The sequence below is a fragment of the Saccopteryx leptura genome, chromosome 4, assembly GCF_036850995.1.
Source record: "Saccopteryx leptura isolate mSacLep1 chromosome 4, mSacLep1_pri_phased_curated, whole genome shotgun sequence".
Taxonomy (NCBI): Eukaryota; Metazoa; Chordata; class Mammalia; order Chiroptera; family Emballonuridae; genus Saccopteryx; species Saccopteryx leptura.
The window spans coordinates 217,834,203-217,852,898 of NC_089506.1; the positions used below are offsets into that span (position 1 = coordinate 217,834,203).

Sequence of the window (18,696 nt, forward strand, 5' to 3'; positions counted from 1 at the left end):
CCTCCTGCTTGAGGAAGGGGATTTATTCAAATTTTATTTAAATCCCTATCTCTAGAGGGTCGCGCGCTGGGGGGAGGGGGAGAGGGCGGAGGGGGGGCGTACGCAGGCTGGGGGGCGGGGCCGGAGCAGCTTCCTTCAGCCCCCTCGGTTCGCCAGATAGTGGTAGGGCAGGGGGCCGCAGTCCAGGGGCGGGCCCAGGGGAGGGGGGCAGGTTACAGGGACCCCCCCCTCCCCGGGAACCGGCGGTGGGCGGGGCTTGAACCCCGGAAACGGTGGGGGGGCCCAGGCCTGGTCCTGGACCCCTGGGTTGTGGGGGCCGGGAAGGGGCCTGTTAAAGGGTCGGGGGCGCTGGGGAGAGGCGGGGCGGGGTTGGGGGAGGGGAGCTGGGACTCGGACCCCGGACTGAGTGGGGCCCGGGCAGAAGCTGAGCACCCTGCGCCCGAGGAGCCCCCGTTGGCCTGGGGGGGCTGAGGGACTGAGCCCCCCAGAGCAGGACCTCCCCCTGGAAGGGCCGCGCCGCAGCCCGTGGGAGGGCCTCGCCCCCGGCGCCCCCCATCTCCACTCGCCGACGTCCCGGCCTCCGCCGGAGGGAGGGGCCGAGCGCCCTCGGGGGGCCGTGGACCCCGGCGTTCTGAGCGTTCCGCGCCCCGCGCCGCCCGGCCCCCCCGCCGCCGATGGCCGCAGACCCGCCGGGAGCTGCCGAGAAGGGAGAGATGGCTCCCGGGACACGTGTGAGGTGGGTTCGTGCGGCTCCTCCTCACCCCCAGACCTGGGCAGCTTCCACTCCCATTCATCCTCAGCCCGGCCTCTCTCTCCCTTCCCCGCCCCCAGCCTCACCCTCTTTTTGCTCCGATCTCCTCATCTCTCCAGCCCTTCATCCTGTTACCTCTCAACCCTGGGGAACTGGCCTTCCTTCCTAGACCCTGCTTCCCCTTGCAGACCCCATCCCCGCCTGCAGTCGCCGCCCTCCAGGCCCCTTCCCCACCCCCATAGAGGGGGAAAGGGGGAAGCCAGGGTAAGACTCTGGCCCTGCAGAGACCCTCTAGGCCTGCTGGGATCTTGGAGGATTCGGTTTCCATGGGAAGGGGAGCCCCAGGGATTCTAGACCATCGGGGATGGGAAGCAGCTTGGGAAGCCGGGGATAAGGGGGTCCATGTAGGAGCCCATCCTGAGTTCTGTAAAGATGTCAGGCTGGCTTCTAGAAACCCGGGGAATTTGGGAGGGTGCCCAGGTTGACCTGAGAGATACAAAAGGAGGGTGTCTCCGAGCAGAGGGAGCTCTGTGGGGAGCAGGGGAATTGAGACCTTGCGCGGAGGAGGGACTGTGAGGCATAACTGCCTGGGGGGTGTCTCAGCCCTGGAAGTTGGGCAGCAGAATGAATCTTTAGGGGCGGGGGCTGGGGCAAGGATCCCAGTGGATCTGGTGAAGTTCTCTAGGATCTGGGGGAAGAGGCATTGGGCGATAATTGTGTGTGAGAGAAGGAGGGAGCAAAGGCCTGGAGCGTATGCTCAGGGATCTGGGGGTGTCCTGGAGGTAAATCTGGGGGCTTTTAGGTCGGGAAGGCATGGGGTGTGGTACATTTGGATAACAGAGGCAGAGTTGGGACTCCCTAAAATAACTCCACGGACAAGGAGCCGCTGGCTTTCTAAGGAACTTGGATGCTGGGACATCAGTGGGGAGGCCCATGTCCTTTGGTCCTCCTTGAGGAAGTGTCAGAGGAGTGAGGTCAAGAAGCCAGTTCTCAGGCCTGCAGAGGGGCCAGCTGACCTGCTTGAGAGAGCCTTGGAGGAGTGGGCCCCCACCCCTGCAGGAGGTGTGACCTCCATGTTGTCTGCCCGGGCAGGAGGGCTAGCACTTGCTGCCTGGAAATGGGGGGAGCTGGCAGGGTTTCCCGATCAGGGCCCTCATGGGCCCTCCTGACTGTCACCGTTCACCCACAGCCCTCGGCGTTGCTGACGCCCCCAATGTCGTCGAGCAGCCGGGGGCCGGGGGCCGGAGCGCGCCGACGCCGAACCCGCTGCCGCCGCTGCCGGGCCTGTGTGCGAACTGAGTGCGGGGACTGCCACTTCTGCCGAGACATGAAGAAGTTCGGGGGGCCCGGGCGCATGAAGCAGTCGTGCTTGCTCCGGCAGTGCACTGCCGTGAGTTCCGTGGGCTCTGGGGCTGCAGGCGCCCTTCCCCAGCGGGGCCCCTTACCTGTCCAGGGAGCCGGTGGCTGCGTCCTAGGCCGTGCTGGACAGTGGTTGGGGGCTCACTCAGTCAGTCATTGGTTTGTACAGAATCCGTTGGGCCCATTTTCCCCCCTTCAGCTCCAAGCTGAGGGTGATTGTAGGACACACAGAAGAATCCAACCCGGTCTCCACCATTTCCCAACTCTCTGAGGCACAAGCCTGTAGGAACCTGGCTCCCACCCCCTCCCGAGCGGTTCTGTGCACAGGGGACCAACCCGAGAGCTAGCCCCCCCCAGGATAGGTCTTAGCCTTCTCTGGCCTCTTCTTCACCTGCTAGAGAGGTCTTGAATTTGAGACCAAGCTCACCCTTTGTGTGACCTTGAGCAAATCACTTGAAATCTCAAGATACTGCCCCCTCAAAATGTTTCTTTTGCTGAGTTGTAAACAGTAGTCCTGACAAAGTGCCTGCTGCAAGGCCTTTGAGCTTGCCGGGCTCCAGAGAGTGGCCCTGCTCCGGCAGCGTGAGTGGCCGTCAGCGTCCTGCGTCCCCCACTCCGGGCCACCACCCCCTTTTTTCTCTCCAGCCACTCTCTGCTGTGTGGTCTCTTGGTCCCGTAGCCCCTTTCTCCTGTTCCTCAGCTCTTGCCCACTCTCCTGGGCCTTTTCCCCACCTGCTTCTGCCTTGAGCCTGGCTCACAACCTGAGCATTCCCAATATGGCTCAGTATTACCACTGTCCTCCCGAAGTATGTTTATTTTATTGATTTGAGAGAGAGAGAGACCGGAACATTGATCTGTTCCTGTGTGTGCCCTGACCGGGGATTGAACCAGCAACCTCTGCACTTCAGGACGGTGCGCTCACCTCGGAGCTGTCTGGCAGGGCGCTGCTTCCTTTTCCCTAGGACCAGCCTTTAGTGTTCCCAGGTCTTGCTCAAACCAGGTTCATTGTGAGGTCCAGACCATCCAGCTGCCTCTGAGTATTGAAGTCAGTTTGCCTGTGGTCTCTCCCTCACTAAGTCAGCTACAATCCCTAGATCCAGCTGAACATTCACAACAGTGAGAACAAACTATCGAATGCCCCTCTTGCCTTGTCTCATTCTTGTGACAGTTCTGCACAGGAAAATTCCTAGCCCCCTTTTACAAATGGAGAAACAGAAATAAGGAGATTCAATCAGTTGCTCAAGGTCATTCATGTCGCTAAAAAAGAAGACATAGCCTGACCTGTGGTGGCGCAGTGGATAAAGCGTCGACCTGGAACGCTGAGGTCGCCCGTTTGAAACCCTGGGCTTGCCTGGTCAAGGCACATATGGGAGTTGATGCTTTCTGCTCCTTCCCTTTCTCTCTTTCTCTTTCTCTCTCTCTCTCTTTCTCTCTCTCTCTCTCTCCTCTCTGAAAATTGAATAAATAAAATCTTTTTAAAAAAAATTTTAAAAATAAATAAAAAAGAAGACATAAGAAAGGGATTGACCCAGCTTGGCTCGTGGGTCCTGAACCTCATCCGGCAGCTGGCTGAGGTTCTCGGAGAGAAGGGTCTTCCCCCTGGTGATTGTTTTTGGGGTCCCTGATCGCCTTTCTCCCCCACAGCCCGTGCTCCCACACACAGCTGTGTGCCTCTTGTGTGGGGAGGCCGGGAAGGAGGACACAGTGGAGGGAGAGGAAGAGAAATTTGGTTTGAGCCTCATGGAGTGTACAATCTGCAATGAGATCGTCCACCCTGGCTGCCTGAAGGTGATGCCCTGGGAACCTGGGGTCTGGGACAGGGCCTGCCAGGGAGCAGGGAGGTGGGGAGCGCTGCTCCTGGGCTTACTGCGAGCCTGTGCCCACTCCGTGCCCTCTGCCCGCAGATGGGGAAGGCGGAGGGTGTCATCAACGCAGAGATCCCTAACTGCTGGGAGTGCCCTCGCTGCACCCAGGAAGGCCGGACCAGCAAGGTAGTAGGGCAGGGGGCTGGCAGGCGGGGCTGGGGGAGGGGCTGCGCAGAGCCTCACCCCTGGTGCCTGGCTCCTCAGGATGCGGGTGAGGGACCAGGCCGCCGCAGGGCTGACAATGGCGAGGAGGGCGCCAGCCTCGGGAGCGGATGGAAGCTGACGGAGGAGCCGCCGCTTCCGCCACCCCAGCCCAGGCGCAAGGGCCCCCTGCCTGCTGGGCCCCCGCCAGAGGATGTGCCTGGGCCCCCCAAGAGGAAGGAGAGGGAGGCAGGGAATGAGCCCCCCACCCCAAGGAAAAAGGTGAGCCAGGGAGCATGCTCAGTAGGTTCGGTCCCTTGGGCGTGGCTGTCCTCCTCTTTGGGGGTTGGGGGGGTGGGTGTGGGAGGCAGTGCGCCATGGCTTCCCTCAGGGGTTATTGGTAGACCCAGTTCAGGAGTGTGTGGGGGGGCACACTGTAGAAGGGAAGTACAGGTGAGGGGCCACCAGCAGTGGATTGGGAAGCTTTGGGAGTCCTCAGTACTTTAGGAACCAGGGGAAGAGCATAGTCAAAGCTGCTACAGAGGAGGAAGGAAGGGCTCCCAGGGCCTGGGGGGGAAGAAAGAAGAGATGAGCGCATGCTCAGTGAGCCAAGTGTGAAGGTGAGCATGCTCAGTTCTGAGGTGGGGGCTTCTGGGGGTTGTAGTCCAAGAGGAGGGCAAGGATCTTAGTTGTGTGGACAATGACGGGCTAATGGATCTCTTCCTTTCCCCATGTCTCCCTCTTTCCGTGCTAGGTGAAAGGAGGCCGTGAGAGGCACCTGAAGAAGGTGGGTGGGGACGCCTGCCTTCTCCGAGGATCGGACCCAGGCGGCCCAGGCCTTCTGCCCCCCAGGGTTCTGAATCCAAGCCAGGCTTTCTCATCCTGCCACCCTGGGCTCCCTCCCGAGAACTGGGAGGTGTGCCGGGGACCTCCTCCCTCCCTCTCCCATCTCTCCTTGCCCCACCCTCCACCCTGGAGAGAGAGACCTGTCTCCTCCTGCTCACCTTGTCCTGCCCTCCTCCTCTTGGCCACGATGGGTATCTGGACCCTGGGAAGAGTGGAGAGGGAGAGTGGGTGGGGGCCATAGGAGTCCCTGACTTTCCAAGAACCCTTAGAGTATTATTATATGACCCTTCTGTATCATCTTTCTAAACCTTAAAGGGGAAAGAGCTGAGTACAGATTCCTTCCTGCTGCCTCCCTGTGTGGTCTTGGCAGCTTGGCAGCTGCTCTGAGCCTCAGTTTTCTCATCTGGGAAATGGAGATGATACTGCCTTTCTTGCCCACCTATCCCACAGAACTATTTAAATCCACTGAAAGTAAATGGGCTTTGTAAATTATAAACCTCACCTAGATTTGAGGAAAATGAGGTCCAGAGAGATTGAAAGACTTGTTTAAGCTCACACGGCAGAGCTAGAAATCCGATGTCACTTTGTGTGGACACTAAAGGCAAAGGTCTGCCTAAGTGCATTCAGCCCCTGCTTCTGCCATTTGTCACTTGGGCACTTAAACTCTCTGAGCCTATTTTCCTCCTGTTTAGAGAGAGTGGCCCAGGTCGCCACTCCATCCAGGCACTGTGAGGATGCAACAGGTCAGCAGGTATAGGATGCTCTGCCTGGAGCCGGGAGATCGTCACTGTTCTTAAATCGTTGTCTAGGCACTTGGAATTGTCTCGCCCCACGTCCTACTGTAGGTGATGAGGCAGGGACTTCCCAAGGTCACACAGAGTTGATAGCCCAGCCAGTACTCAGAACTGGATCTCTGTTTTCCATAGCCTGCTGTTCATGCAAATTCGTGAGGTACTGGAACCTGTACAGAGTTAATCATGCCTTAATGTGCCTGATAAGGAAAGTGTAGTTCAGGGGGACATGGCTAGGCTGATGGCCCCACATCGCTCAGAGCTGAGATGGGAACTCAGGACTGTCCCTCGGCCTATTTGTCCCCTGGTGACTCCTCAGGGGCAGGGATGTGGGCAAGTATGTGTCGGACCATAGAACAGTCTCTTCCTGTCTCCCTGCAGAAACCAAAGCCACCTTTGGCCTCTGCGGAGGGCCCAGCGGTGCCGTCCCCATCTCCACAGAGAGAGAAGCTAGAGCGTTTCAAGCGGATGTGCCAGCTGCTAGAGCGGGTGCCTGACACCTCCTCGTCCTCCTCGGACTCGGACTCAGATTCCGACTCCTCGGGCACGTCGCTGAGTGAGGAGGAGGCCCCTGGCGAGGCTCGGAACGGGCGACGGCCAGCCCGGGGCAGCTCAGGGGAGAAGGAGAACCGCGGGGGGCGCCGGGCCCTGCGCCCTGGCGGCGGGGGGCCCCTCCTCAGCTGGCCCCTGGGCCCCGCGCCCCCGCCCCGGCCCCCCCAGCTGGAGCGGCATGTGGTGCGGCCCCCCCCTCGGAGTCCTGAGCCTGACACACTGCCTTTGGCTGCTGGGTCCGACCACCCTCTGCCCCGTGCCGCCTGGCTCCGCGTCTTCCAGCACCTGGGGCCACGAGAGCTGTGCATCTGCATGCGCGTCTGCCGGACTTGGAGCCGCTGGTGAGTGGCCCGCACAGGCCTAGGTTCTGTTGCGGACACCCTGCTCGCTTTGAGCGTGATTTGCAACCGGTTCCTGCTCCATTATCCCTGGCCACTGTCCTCGTGTTGATGACACTTCTGTAGTGTGTACACACTCCAGCGTGACACCTCTGTTCACTGCACAGGCTGCCTTCCATTTCTGGGCTATGTTAACCCTAACACCACCTTTGCGAGGTAGGTACTGTTCCTCCCGTTACAGATGAGGCTGAGGTCAAGGTTGTGTGCAGAGGAAGCGGCAGAACAGGGACTTGAACCCAGGCCCTCTTTCTCCTGGCTCTTCCCTCTGAGCACTGTCCTTGGTGCGTGCTTAGACCCTGCAGAGAGGAGTGCTGACTGCTGTCTGAGTCCCCTCATTGCTCCTCATTGTCCTCCTCTGAGGACAGTCTGAGAGGGTCTGTGTACACATAAGAAAGCTCTTTGCTAAGGTCATGCCTGCACTCAAAGGGAGCCATACTCGGGCCTCCTGACCCCAAGTAACATTTTTTTAATTGATTTTTCGAAGAGAGGAGAGATTACGGGGGTGGGGGAACGAGAAGTATCCACTCTTAGTTGCTTCACTTGAGTTGTTCACGGCTTGCCTTGACCAGGCAAACCCAGGGATTCGAACTGGGGACCTCAGTGTTCCAGGGTAACACTCTGTCCACTGCGCCACCACAGGCCGGGCCCAAGGAACCTCTTCACGCCTCAGAGCCACCGCCAGCTCCCTCTGCCTGGTCCTCACCCTCACCTCCCCTGCTTCCTGAACCCCGTTTATTCAGAACCCCCTCTTCCTGAGGCGCTGGGCTCCCCGCTCTCCGCACAGATGGGCCTGTGCGCGCGGACGTGTCTTTGTTCATCTCCTCGTTGCCACGTTCCGGTGGGTTTCCGAGGTGGTGCACGTGCTGAGTCTGTCTCGTCTTCACGTGTCCAGGCAGGACAAGGGCCAGTGTAGATGCTTAGGAAATACTTCATTAAGTAGGTAAATGTAGGCTCTTTCTCAGGCACTAACTGCGGACCAGGCATCCTGGTGACCGCTTGGCAAATGTGAGCCGATTTGCTCCTCACGCTAGCAGCCCTGTGCGGGGACGAGGGGCAGCCGGAATCATAGCGCATGGTGGTGGCTGGACTCGAGCTCCAGACCTCGTCCTTCACTCCTGGACGCTAGCGCCTGCCTGCTGGTCTCTGCTGCAGAGCCGAGGCGGAGTGCGGGCTCCGGAGCTAGGTGCCTGTGGCTCGGCCTTACTCCTCTCGGATGAGCTGGGTGCTGCTGGGCTGGGTTCCGAACTCTGGGCCTCCTCCATCCTTAAACCTGGACGACCAAAGCATTTATTCCATAGCGTTTGGGTGTTTTATTGAATTTTGGGGGTGACATTGGTTAATAAAATTGTATAGGTCTAGCCCTGGCCAGAAAGGTCAGTTGGTTACATCATCCCAGTACACTGAGGCTGTGGGTTTGATTCCCGGTCAGGGCACATCCAAGCGTCAGCCAGTGCGTGCATGGTTAAATAAGTGGAACAGTAAGTCAGCGTTTCTGTTTCTCTCTCTCCTTCGCAAGTCAATAAAAGTAAAATTAAATCCCATAGATTTCAGAGGTACTATTCTCTAATGCACCACCGGTATGCTTCCTAGTGTTTCTCTAAGCTGATACACTTCCAAAACTGAGGCCAGTGCCTGGGAAATAGGCGCTATTCGAGTCCCTCACTGCAGGCGTTACTATTCACTCAGGTGTAAGTATGACCCAAAGCGCAGACTTTGGTATTTTCAGAACATAGGTCCGTGTCACAGAAGAGCTCCCAGCCACCTGCAGCATAGCAGCCGATGGTCACAGCACTTGCTGGGGATTACCGCCCCGCCTCCCACAGTGGTTGGGAAAATGTTTGCTGAAGCCTGTTCAGCACGGCCAGCCCTGTGCTTAGTCTGTGGGCTCCAGAAGTAGAGGACTTGATTTCTGCCTCAGTGAGAGACTTGTGGCTGGAGGTGGAGAGAGGCCAGGCTGCACAGCGGTTTTAGCTCGGCCCGGAGTCTGCTCCTGATGAGTTTTATCACCTGTGACCCCCGCATATGGATAGCTCTGCCTGGCAGGACCTCAGCTGTTTCAGCTGTTACCTGGGGCTCGTGCTAGTGCCTTGACTAAATGAGATGGTTTTTGCAAAGTACTTAGCTTAGTTCCTGAAGGCTACTAAGCGCTCACTAGAGTGGCGGCTTTCGATAGGAGGAGGAGGAGAGGGCAGAGCAGGGGCCTGTGGTGGGTCCCAGTGGGCACAGTCAGGAGGCTCTTTCGGGCCTGGGGGCAGAAGCAGGGGCATTGGAGACTCAGGTTGAGAACTTTTTGAGAAGCAGTAGCTTGGGTTTGGTGACTGAGTGGCCACGGGGCAGCAGGGTGCCTCTCCAGTGTCTGGCCCGTGAGCCTGGGGGCAGCAGTGCCGCTCTTCGAGCGTGGAAGGAACACCCAGGGAAGAGGAGCAAGTTCTAGGGGAAAGTAAAGGGCACAGATGTGACATGTTTGGTCTGAAAGGTTTGCACACCAGTCAGGAACCAGCAGGGAAACCGCTGGATGTGTAGGCCTGAGGCTCAAGACAAAGATCTGAGTTTAGAAACTAGGGACACTGCGGCGAACAAACAGGTGGGGGAGCGGACAGTTGGAGGTCTTCCCGACTGGTGGCTTCTGTCTTCTCTGGGGACGAGGAGGCAAAGGAGTCTACCAAGAGAAGGACCCAAGTTGGGAGTTTTCGGTCCATAGCTATCAGCTTCAAGGAAGAGACAAGAAGACAGAACACCAGTGTGTGTGAGGGCCAGGAGCAGCAGCCTCAGACCTGGAGGAGACCAGGGTGGGCATGCGTCGTCAGGGAGAGATTGAGGAGGGAGGGAACGATGAACAGTGCTGGGTGTTGACAGAAGGTCACTGGAGATCAAGGACTAGAGTGGCTGTTAGATTTTGCTACAAGGAGGCCTTGGTATCCTTGGCTGTGCTCCATGGGGGTGGGAGGACAGAAGCCTGGTCACACGGGGTCAAGGACATCAGCTTCAAGGCAGGGACTTGATCTGTTTGTTTGCTGCTGTTCCCTGGTTTCTAAGATGGCACCTGCCGTGCAGTAGGTGCCAGAACAGTACTTGATGGATGAATGAATGACAGAAATCAGGGTGGAATGTAGAAAGAGGCCGAGATGGAGAAAGGCTGTAGGTGGGGAGCAGGAAGTGGCAGGCTCTCCTCTCGGGTGGCTCTGTCTTCTCTCGGGAACGGGAGGTGAGGTGACCTACCAGGAGTGCGGGAGAGAAGGCAGGCACGAGTGTGGAGTTGTTGCGTTTCTGGGAAGAGGGTTGGGACTTGGAGGACGTGGTCCGAGGGGGTGACAAGGAAGAGTGGGATCCAGGGTCAAAGCCAGATGGGGTGGGGAGTGAAGGTTTGGAGATGGACAGATTGGAGGACAGTGGTGCCGTCAGGGAGCCCGGAATGTTGAGAGGGAAGAACTGGCTTTGGCTGGAGCCCAGTAGGCTGGTAGCAGTTTGGGCTGCGCTGCCTCTGTATCCCCAGAGGGCCTCTGCAAGAGGGATCTTTAGGACTAGAGTTGAGGATTTTGGAGGTGGGCGTAGTAGAGGGTGTCTTGGTCAAGGGGTGGCTGGAGTTAAGGGTAAAGTGAACGGGGACATCAAGCCCTGAACACCCTGGATGAGGTTGCCTTGGCCTCTTAAGAATTCTTCCTGCTTTTGCCTCAGTGTTTTTCCCCAGTATAGAAGGAACCCATCCACGGCGCCCTGTCACCCTCACGGTGAACTCCCACAGTCCTTTTGGACGTGGGGACATGATAGTGCCCCAGTGCCTGCACTAGACATTTCCCTTCATTTTGGCAGTGAGCCTCTGAAGTAAGTGCTGCATTTACTCCCTTCGATGGTTTTGAGGATGGCCCAGAGAGGGCAAGGGACAGGGACTTACTTCCCTGAGGTCATTCAAAACACTAAGGTGCCAGAGGTAGGATTTCGAGAGCCATGGTGCTCACGTCTCTCACCTCTGTGGCCGCAGCAGTCTGGCCTGGCATGCTAGCCCTTCGGACATGTTGCCCCAGCCCCAGGCCTCTGCAGCCTCACCTCCGCCGAGTTCAGGCTCTCTCCAGACCAGCTTGGTTTAAGCCCTGGCTCTGCGACCATTTAGTAGCTGTGGTACCTTGCACAAGTTTTTAACTTCTGAGCCTCATTTTCCCTTACTCTCAAAAGGAGATGAGAACAGTATTTATCGTCCAGGGCAGTTGTGGGGTTAGATGCTTAATGCATAGAATAGTACCTGGCACATAGTGGCCCCTTGATAAACGCCAGTTATTAGTGTGTGGTCTTCATCCTCCTCCTCCTCATTGTTACAAAATGATGAGCTGCTCTTTGTTCCTGCTGCCTGAGGTTCTCGGAGCTCTCTGTGTCCCCTGCGTCCTGGACTGGGGACTGCTTGCTCATCTGGAATGTGCACCCTCTTCCTCCCCTTCCCTCTCTGGAATACTAACTGCTGTCCAGAGGCTCAGCAAGCACTGTCTCTCTGGAGGGGCTCCCCTGGCCCAGTCCCCTCGTTGACTCTTTATTATGTCCTTTGTTGCATCTGTTTCTGTGGCCTGGCTGTGTTTCCCCGTGTTCTGACTGCTTCTTGCCCTGGGGAGGCTGACACTTAGTGTCAGTAGGCCCTCAGTGACCGCTGGCTGCCACACGGAGGTTTAACCCAACGTCCTGGTCATACAAGAGCAAAGAGATCTATTAGCTCTAGCCAAGAAGTCAGGAGAGACTTCCTGGAAGAGGAGGAGCTGGAGCAGAGCCCTGAAGAATCTGGATTGGTTGGCATTTCCAGCACAACATGTGCCAAACTGTATTGGTACCTGACAGCCTCGTGTGTTTGCAGGCAGGCAAGTCGTTCGGCCTGACTCTCGTGGAACAGGATACAGAGACAGTCGGGGGCCTGTGTACCCCCAAGGGGAAGGGCTCTCTGTGGCCATGGGACATGCAGGGGAGGGCTCAAGGCAGTGGTCGCAGCTGAGCTGGGACTCTGACTGGGTCGAGTGGCAGGGAGAGGTTTTGGCTACAGCAGGGTGCTACTGAGTAGAAAGAGAAAAGGGGCAAGGCCTAAGGACGAAAGCTGGGTGAGGGTGGGGTCCCCCCCCATTTTGGAATTGGAGAGACTTGTAAATGTTGGGTGACTGGACGGAACCAGGAGAGGAAGAGACCAGAATGCCGGCGGGGGGGGGGGGGGGCGTAGGGGGGAATGGGACGGTAGGAGATGATAAGTGGGACAGAGAGGTGGGTTTTGGGGGTGAAGCCTTCCTGTCTGTGCCTCCAGCATTCCTTAACGTTTCATCCAGGGGCTCCGGAGCATGCCTGACAGTTTCAGTGGCGCAAGAACGGGCTTAGTTCTCTCATGACTTTTGAAAAGGAGAAGTCTCTCCATTGTTGTGTGTTAGCCCCTCTAGTGCATTTACACCCCCCACCCCCCTTTTACAAAAGTAGTCTTTAGGTGGTAGCCTAAGGCCACAGCTACACCTGGCTGGAACTTAATAACCCTGGTCTGTTTCTATTGTATTTCTTTCCATGGTTAACCTATTTCTGTGAAGCAGTACTGGTTTTAAGTGCGTAGAGGGGATCAATCTGAAGATAAATTCATGTTCTTGCAGATAAGTGGATAGCAGATGACTGGGGTTTGAGGCTCACTGCTCCAGCCCAGGGCTTCTCGAGAAAGCCCTTCCGAATTGAGGGGAGGGGGGAATACAGCTTCCTGGGCCCCTCCCCACCCCTGCTGCTTCTGACACAGTTCATCCAGCCCATTGGGAAATTCCTGACATGCCTTCAAGAACTACTGCATTAGGAGTTCTCAAAGGAAGTCTCAAGGAACTTGAGCGTACCAGAAAGTATTAATAGATAAGCTCGGGAGAGGTGGGGTGGGTTCCCTGGAACACTAAGTTCGAGAAGCCCTTCTCCAGTGCATTTCATGTGAGGCTAGGCAGGGGTCTCAGAAAGGCTGGGCCCTGGAAACCTCTTTTAACTTTGTCCAGGTCTCATTTGTCTTTGTAGCTTCAATACCTTGGATCTGCCAGGTCCTCCTTAAACACTGACTGAGTGAATGAATGAAAAGCTGTCAATGAAGTGTGTTGTAGTGGGTGCTTCGTGGAAGCTTGGCACCATTTATCCACTCAATAAACACGCAGCAGAAAACTTACTGTGTACCTGGCACAGTGCTGGGTACTGAGGAAACCAAAGGGAAAAAGCCAGATGTGCCCTCGTGAAGTCTACCGTGTAGTAGGTGGGACACACAGTCAAATAGAGAGAGCAAATAGGGTTGGGGTCAAGCCGTCGGCAGCTGGCCATCAGTATGGGGCAGGTGTGGATCGAGGGTGGAAATTAGAAAAGGAGGTGAGGAGTGCCCACTGGCCAACTACATAATTTAGTGAGCAGGTCAAGGTGGGCTTGGGGGTGCTGATAGGTCCCTGTGGTGTTACCGCAAATACAGCACAGAGGGTGTTTGTACGTGCCTTTGGCAGAATGCATCATCAGCTACAAGGCACAGCCTGACCGGTGGTGGTACAGTGTTCAGAGTGTGGACCTGGGACGCTGAGATCCCAGATTTGAAACCCCAAGGTCGCCAGCTTGAGTGTGGGGGTCACTGGCTCAGCTGGAGCTGCCCCCCCACCATCAAGGCACATATGAGAATCAATCAGTGAACAGCCACAGTGCCATACCCATGAGTTGATGCTTCTCATCTCCTCCCCCAGTAAATAAGTAAATAAATAAGCAAGCAAGCAAGCTGTAAGGTCCAGACCCGAGCATGCCCTCATTTGACCCTGCAGCAGCCCTGAGGGGCGGGCCAAGTAAGGCTCGTGACCTTCACTTTCCAGACGAGGCCTCTGAAGTGCAAGAAGAATGGATGTTCCCAGGGTCTTACATCAATTAGTGATGGACGGGAGCCCCAAACTCAGTGCCCTTGGCCTGGGTCCTATAGCTTCCTACAACATCACCTCCCACCTTCTGTATGGATCAGGAGCAAAGTGGGGTGAACTGTGGAGTGTAGGGAGGTTGTGGGCTCCCTGAGAGCTGAGGGCTCTGTCTACCCCCTTGTGGCCGGCAGGTGCTATGACAAGCGTCTGTGGCCTCGAATGGACCTGAGCCGGCGGAAGTCCCTCACTCCGCCCATGCTCAGTGGTGTGGTTCGCCGCCAGCCCCGAGCCCTGGACCTCAGCTGGACAGGTGTCTCCAAGAAGCAGCTCATGTGGCTTCTCAACCGACTGCAAGGTACAGCAGGCAGCTGAGGGAGGGCCGAGTGAGCTGGGGGGCGGACCTGGAGCCAAGGCCTCCTAGCATCAGCTCCCTCAATTCCCCAGGCCTGCAGGAGCTGGTGCTGTCTGGCTGCTCCTGGCTCTCCGTCTCCGCCCTGGGCTCAGCCCCACTGCCGGCCCTGCGGCTTCTGGACCTGCGCTGGATCGAGGACGTTAAAGACTCCCAGCTCCGCGAGCTGCTCCTGCCTCCGCCAGACACCAAACCAGGTGCAGCCTCTCTCCGCGCCTTTGTGGGATGCGTCGGGCGGGGCAGGGGTCGAGGCCTCCCGGGTCTCTTCTGGCTCAGGCTAGATGTTGAAGGATTTGAAGAAAAGACAGAACGCTCGTTTGAAGGAGAAGGCCCTGCTTGGCCACTGTTCTTTCCTTCCCTCCCTTGCTGTATGCTGGGGCCTGGGACAGGAGCGGAGAGGCCAGGGTGAGAAGGACGGAGTGCCTGCCCTCCAGGGGAAGATAATTACGGGATGAAGCACAGTGCAGGACGGAGGACGGCACTGAGTCCTGGGAGCAGCCAGGGCTATGAGTGAAGTCGCTGGGTCTGGTGGGTTCTGCTGGAGAGCCTCCCCCATGGGAAGCAGTGGCGATTGGAAGAATGCCGGCCCCCGTGTGGCCAGTCTGTCTGTCAAAAGAATTACAAGTCTGTGACATATCCTGGTTTTAAATGATTGAAATTAATTCAGATTCCTTTAGAATTCATGTGTGGACCCAGTAAAAACATGGCTGAGCATGCTTGGTCCCTAGACTTCCTTGCCCGGCAGTAAAAGCATAAGGATTTTTCTGAGGGAAAAGCAGAAAGAGGGAGCCAGCTGACTTGGCAGGTTGTGTGGTGGCGGTGGGTCCTGTCCGCAGTCGGACCAGCCGCCTCCTCACCATGGGCAGGCCCGGCACCTGCCGAGTCGGCTTTTACTGTTGAACACATATTCTGGGGCTGGGCCTGTATAAGGCGCTCGAGCTCTCAAGCTGAATCAGCCCTATTCCCCACCCTGTTGGAACCCCAGTCATGCAAAAGAGAGAGACTGAGAAATAGAATATTATGCCTGACCCGTGGTGGCGCAGTGGGTAAAGTGTCGACCTGGAACGCCGAGGTCGCTGGTTCAAAACCCTGGGTTTTCCCGGTCAAGGCACATACGACAACCAACTACAGTGAGTTGATGCTTTCCACATCTCCTCCCCTTCTCTCTCCTTCTCCTCTCTCTAAAATCAATAAATCTTAAAAAAATAATAAAAGAAACAGATGTCCTATAGCCTGGTGTGATATGGTAAGAGCTGGGTGGGGAAGGAATGAAACAAACTTCCCCTGAAAGGAGCCGTTTGAGCCGAGTCCTGAAAGGGACAGGGTTGTTCTAGGGAGTGTGAGGCAGAGTAAGTCGTTTGGTGGGGTAGGAGGCCCATGTTGACAGGGATGCTGGGAGCTGGGGTGGTCACCTGGGGGTCACGTGGAGGTGTGGGGAGGGGCACTGAAGCCTGGGGTCTCCTTATCTAGCCCAGAGATGGGATGCTCACAGTAGCGTCCTCTCTGGTCCGCACCAGTTTGCTCACACCAAAGTCAGGGGTACCTTCCAGAAAGACAAACCTAGTCATTTCACTCCTGTGCTGTAAACTCTGTTCCTTCCTGGTGTTCTTTGGCTAAAGACCAATATTTTACTGTACTCAGTACGGCTTGGCATGGTCTGATCCTTGCTGACCTATGCAGTCCCTGCGTGTTAGCCACCTCCGCCTCCTTGCTAAGTTCCCTCCAGCCCCAGGGCCTTTGCCCACTCTTCTTTGCCCAGAATGCTCTATCGTCCTTCATTTAATTAACACCTAATCACTCTTCAGGCTGCAGTATAAATGCCACCTCCCTCTAGGAGCCCTCTATGATTCCCCCATTGACATCAGAGGCCCTCTTGTGCTTTGGGAGAGTTCTCCTCCCCGCAGATCATGCACAGCTGTGAAGTGGTGTAACTGATGGTTAGCTCAGTCGGTTAAGAGCATCGTCCTGAAACAGCAAGGTTGCGGGTTCAATCTCCGGTCAGGGCACACATAGGAAGCAACCAATGAATGCTTCCCTTCCCCCTCCCCTCTTTCTGTCTCTAAAAGTCAATCAGTGAATAAAACCCAGGCCAGAGAGCTTGGTTGGCTGGAGTATCATCCTGGTGCGGAGGTTGCGGGTTGGTTTCCCCTGTCAGGGCACATACTAGAGCAGCTTAAAGTTCCTGTCTCCCCGACTGCGTAAATAAATAAATAGATAGATAAGAAAGGTAGACAGGTAGATAAGATAGATAGATAGGAGTTGAGAAAGGATAACACCTTCCAGGAACTGGAATGAACTGCGATTCTACCAGGGAGATTAGACTTCTTTGAGGTGTGCTCAGAGCGTTTGTGGCAGAGAAGAGGTGCTGCCCCACTGATGTTTGAGAATGGTTCTCTGGCTTCCAGGAAGAGGAGAGCCTGGGGCAGGAACGGTGCTGACTCAGTGGCGAGGGGGAGAGAAAGGGGTCCAGTGGGTGACTTTACGGATCCTGGAAGGAGAGGGAAGGGGGAGAACAGCCTGGCACGGCAGTCCTGTTAGGGATGTCATTTGTGGGATGAGTGATTACATACTGAGCACCTGTGTCTCAATTGTTAGTGATGAAGCAAGAACAAGACGGACAAGAATTCTTGCCTTCATGGAACTGACATTCTTAGTGGAAGGAGAGAGAAAAATATGTATGTGTCAGATGGTGGGGAAGGAGGGAAATAATACAGGGAAGGGTTAGGACTTTGTGGAATACTGTAGTTTCAAGTGGAGTAATCACGGTTGGCCTCACCGAGGAGGCAATGTGAGCAGGGAACAGTGTAGGAGAGCACCAGGTGAGCTCACATACGGTGGGAGCAGATTCAGGGGTGGTGAGGAATATGTGTATGGAAACAGCTGGTCTGAATGCCTGTGTGCAGGGTTGGAAGCAGAGGGGAGTGCTGACCTCTTACATGCCTGTCCAGGGCAAACAGAGAGCCGTGGACGGCTGCAGGGGGTGGCAGAGCTGCGCTTGGCGGGCCTGGAGCTGACAGATGCCTCCCTGCGGCTTCTGCTGCGTCACGCTCCCCAGCTGAGCGCCCTGGACCTGAGCCACTGCGCCCACGTCGGGGATCCCAGCGTCCATCTCCTCACCGCCCCCACCTCCCCACTCCGAGAGACCTTGGTACACCTCAATCTCGCTGGTAAGCATGGTCCCCCGTCTGTCTGTCCTGCTAGCCTGTTGGTCCCGTGACCAGTGCCTGCCTCCTTCTCACCTTCCTGGTGTTTGCTACCCTTGCCCCACCCCTAGGCTGCCACCGCCTCACTGACCACTGCCTTCCGCTGTTCCGCCGCTGCCCTCGCCTCCGCCGTCTAGACCTGCGCTCCTGCCGCCAGCTCTCACCTGAAGCTTGTGCCCGGCTGGCAGCTGCTGGGCCCCCTGGCCCCTTCCGCTGCCCAGAGGAGAAGCTGCTTCTCAAGGACAGCTAGTTGGGTGCCCCCTCCCTCCCCTCGGGACTCATCAGGAACCTGGACCTTGGGCCTTCATTTCACTCTTGCCAGGAGGCCAGGTTACTCACCTCATGACTTGGGACTCCTGCCCAGGGTCTTGAGCCAGCCTCCCCACTCTCTGCCCCCTGCACTGATATTTCTGGGGGTCTCTCCTTCCCATCCCCTCCCCCTTATACCTGCTTCATTGTCCATCCCCTGGGGGGAGTGGGTTAGAGGTACTGGGGGCTGCTGAGCCAAAGGGATGGTGGGAGGGGGTCAGGTGCCAGTCTGAGGGAGGGGGAGTCGGGGGAGAGGTGTCTGCACAGAGGATACCGGGAGCCCTGGGCTGGGGGAGGTGGAGCATGGGCTGGGGTGGGGGGCAGAAACCAGACCACCGAGGGTGCAGGGAACTGAGCAGATACTTGGAGCTGGGGGGAGGGGCAAAAGGGAAACCAGAGGAGCAGTTGGGAGTCCAGGTGTCAGAGGTGGGGGGACCCTGGGAACCAGGGAAAGCCAGGACTAAGTGAGGGGTGGGGTGCCAGAGCAGGTGTGGGGGCAGTAGTGCTCCCTCCGGGGGTCACTCTGTCCCTCACTCCCTCCCCAGTTTCAGTCCCTTCTCCCAACCCTGACTCCTTTAAAGTCACTGACAATGGCAGCTATTGCGAGGAGTGGGGGCCAGCTGGCCGACCTGCTGTTCAGCGTGGCCCAGGGGAGTGGTGAGGGGTACCCCAGCCCCCTGCCTGCCTCCCCGCTCAATACTTGAACATTCATCTGTACTGAAGTGTTACTTGAACCTGGGGAACCTCGGACCTGGGGGAGCCGGAGTGTGAGGAGCCAGGACCGCTTGGACTGAGACTGGATCGGTGTGCACCCAGTCTGGACTGCGCCACCATCAGGCTCGCTCTTGCTTTACTGTATTGAGCAGCTCCACCCTCCTGACCTGAAGTGGGGTGGGGTGGGTGGGGTACCAGCCGAACGATGGGGAAGATGGGACTCTTCCAGTTTGGCTCTTCCCACATCGTCATGGAAACTTGTATCCCATTTGCCCAGGGAACTGCCACTCCTGGTTGCCATGGAAATAGCAGCCAATGGACACGTCCCAAAGCCAGGGCTAAGGCTGGTAATGGCCCCTCTTGGTTGCCATGAGAACTTAGTAACATCCTTGACCCACTCCTGCCCCTTCCTCCGGTGCGGGGGCGGGGCTTGGGGAGCCAAGGCCAGCCCCTCAGCCCAGGCCTTGGGTGGGGGGGAAGCTGGGTTGTACCAAGTAGGGG

At 57.1% G+C, this 18,696-nt stretch overlaps 2 protein-coding genes across 3 annotated transcripts in view; one reads left to right on the top strand and one right to left on the bottom strand.

The window, feature by feature from the left end:
* Positions 1-18,696, bottom strand: part of STX1B (syntaxin 1B) — a 254,524-nt gene that overhangs the window by 179,976 nt on the left and 55,852 nt on the right. The gene's annotated exons all lie outside the window — the stretch shown is intronic.
* Positions 417-17,703, top strand: FBXL19 (F-box and leucine rich repeat protein 19). Of its 2 annotated transcripts, none has more exons than XM_066383294.1 (11): positions 417-736; positions 1,941-2,141; positions 3,755-3,898; positions 4,015-4,101; positions 4,180-4,398; positions 4,871-5,032; positions 6,135-6,646; positions 13,752-13,915; positions 14,005-14,166; positions 16,918-17,136; positions 17,244-17,703. In XM_066383294.1, the coding sequence occupies exons 2-11, from the start codon at positions 1,965-1,967 to the stop codon at positions 17,420-17,422; spliced, it is 2,025 nt and encodes a 674-aa protein (XP_066239391.1). In that variant the 5' UTR covers positions 417-736; positions 1,941-1,964; the 3' UTR covers positions 17,423-17,703. The 2 variants fall into 2 exon arrangements, with proteins under 2 accessions (XP_066239391.1, XP_066239393.1); XM_066383296.1 differs by having other exon boundaries at positions 4,871-4,903.

Coding starts and splice junctions, on each gene's coding strand:
- FBXL19 (XM_066383294.1), top strand. CDS start 1,965: ATGTCGTCGAGCAGCCGGGGGCCGGGGGCCGGAGCGCGCCGACGCCGA. Junction 4,399..4,870: donor CCCCCACCCCAAGGAAAAAG/GTGAGCCAGGGA, acceptor TTTCCGTGCTAG/GTGAAAGGAGGCCGTGAGAG. Junction 14,167..16,917: donor TCCGCCAGACACCAAACCAG/GTGCAGCCTCTC, acceptor ATGCCTGTCCAG/GGCAAACAGAGAGCCGTGGA.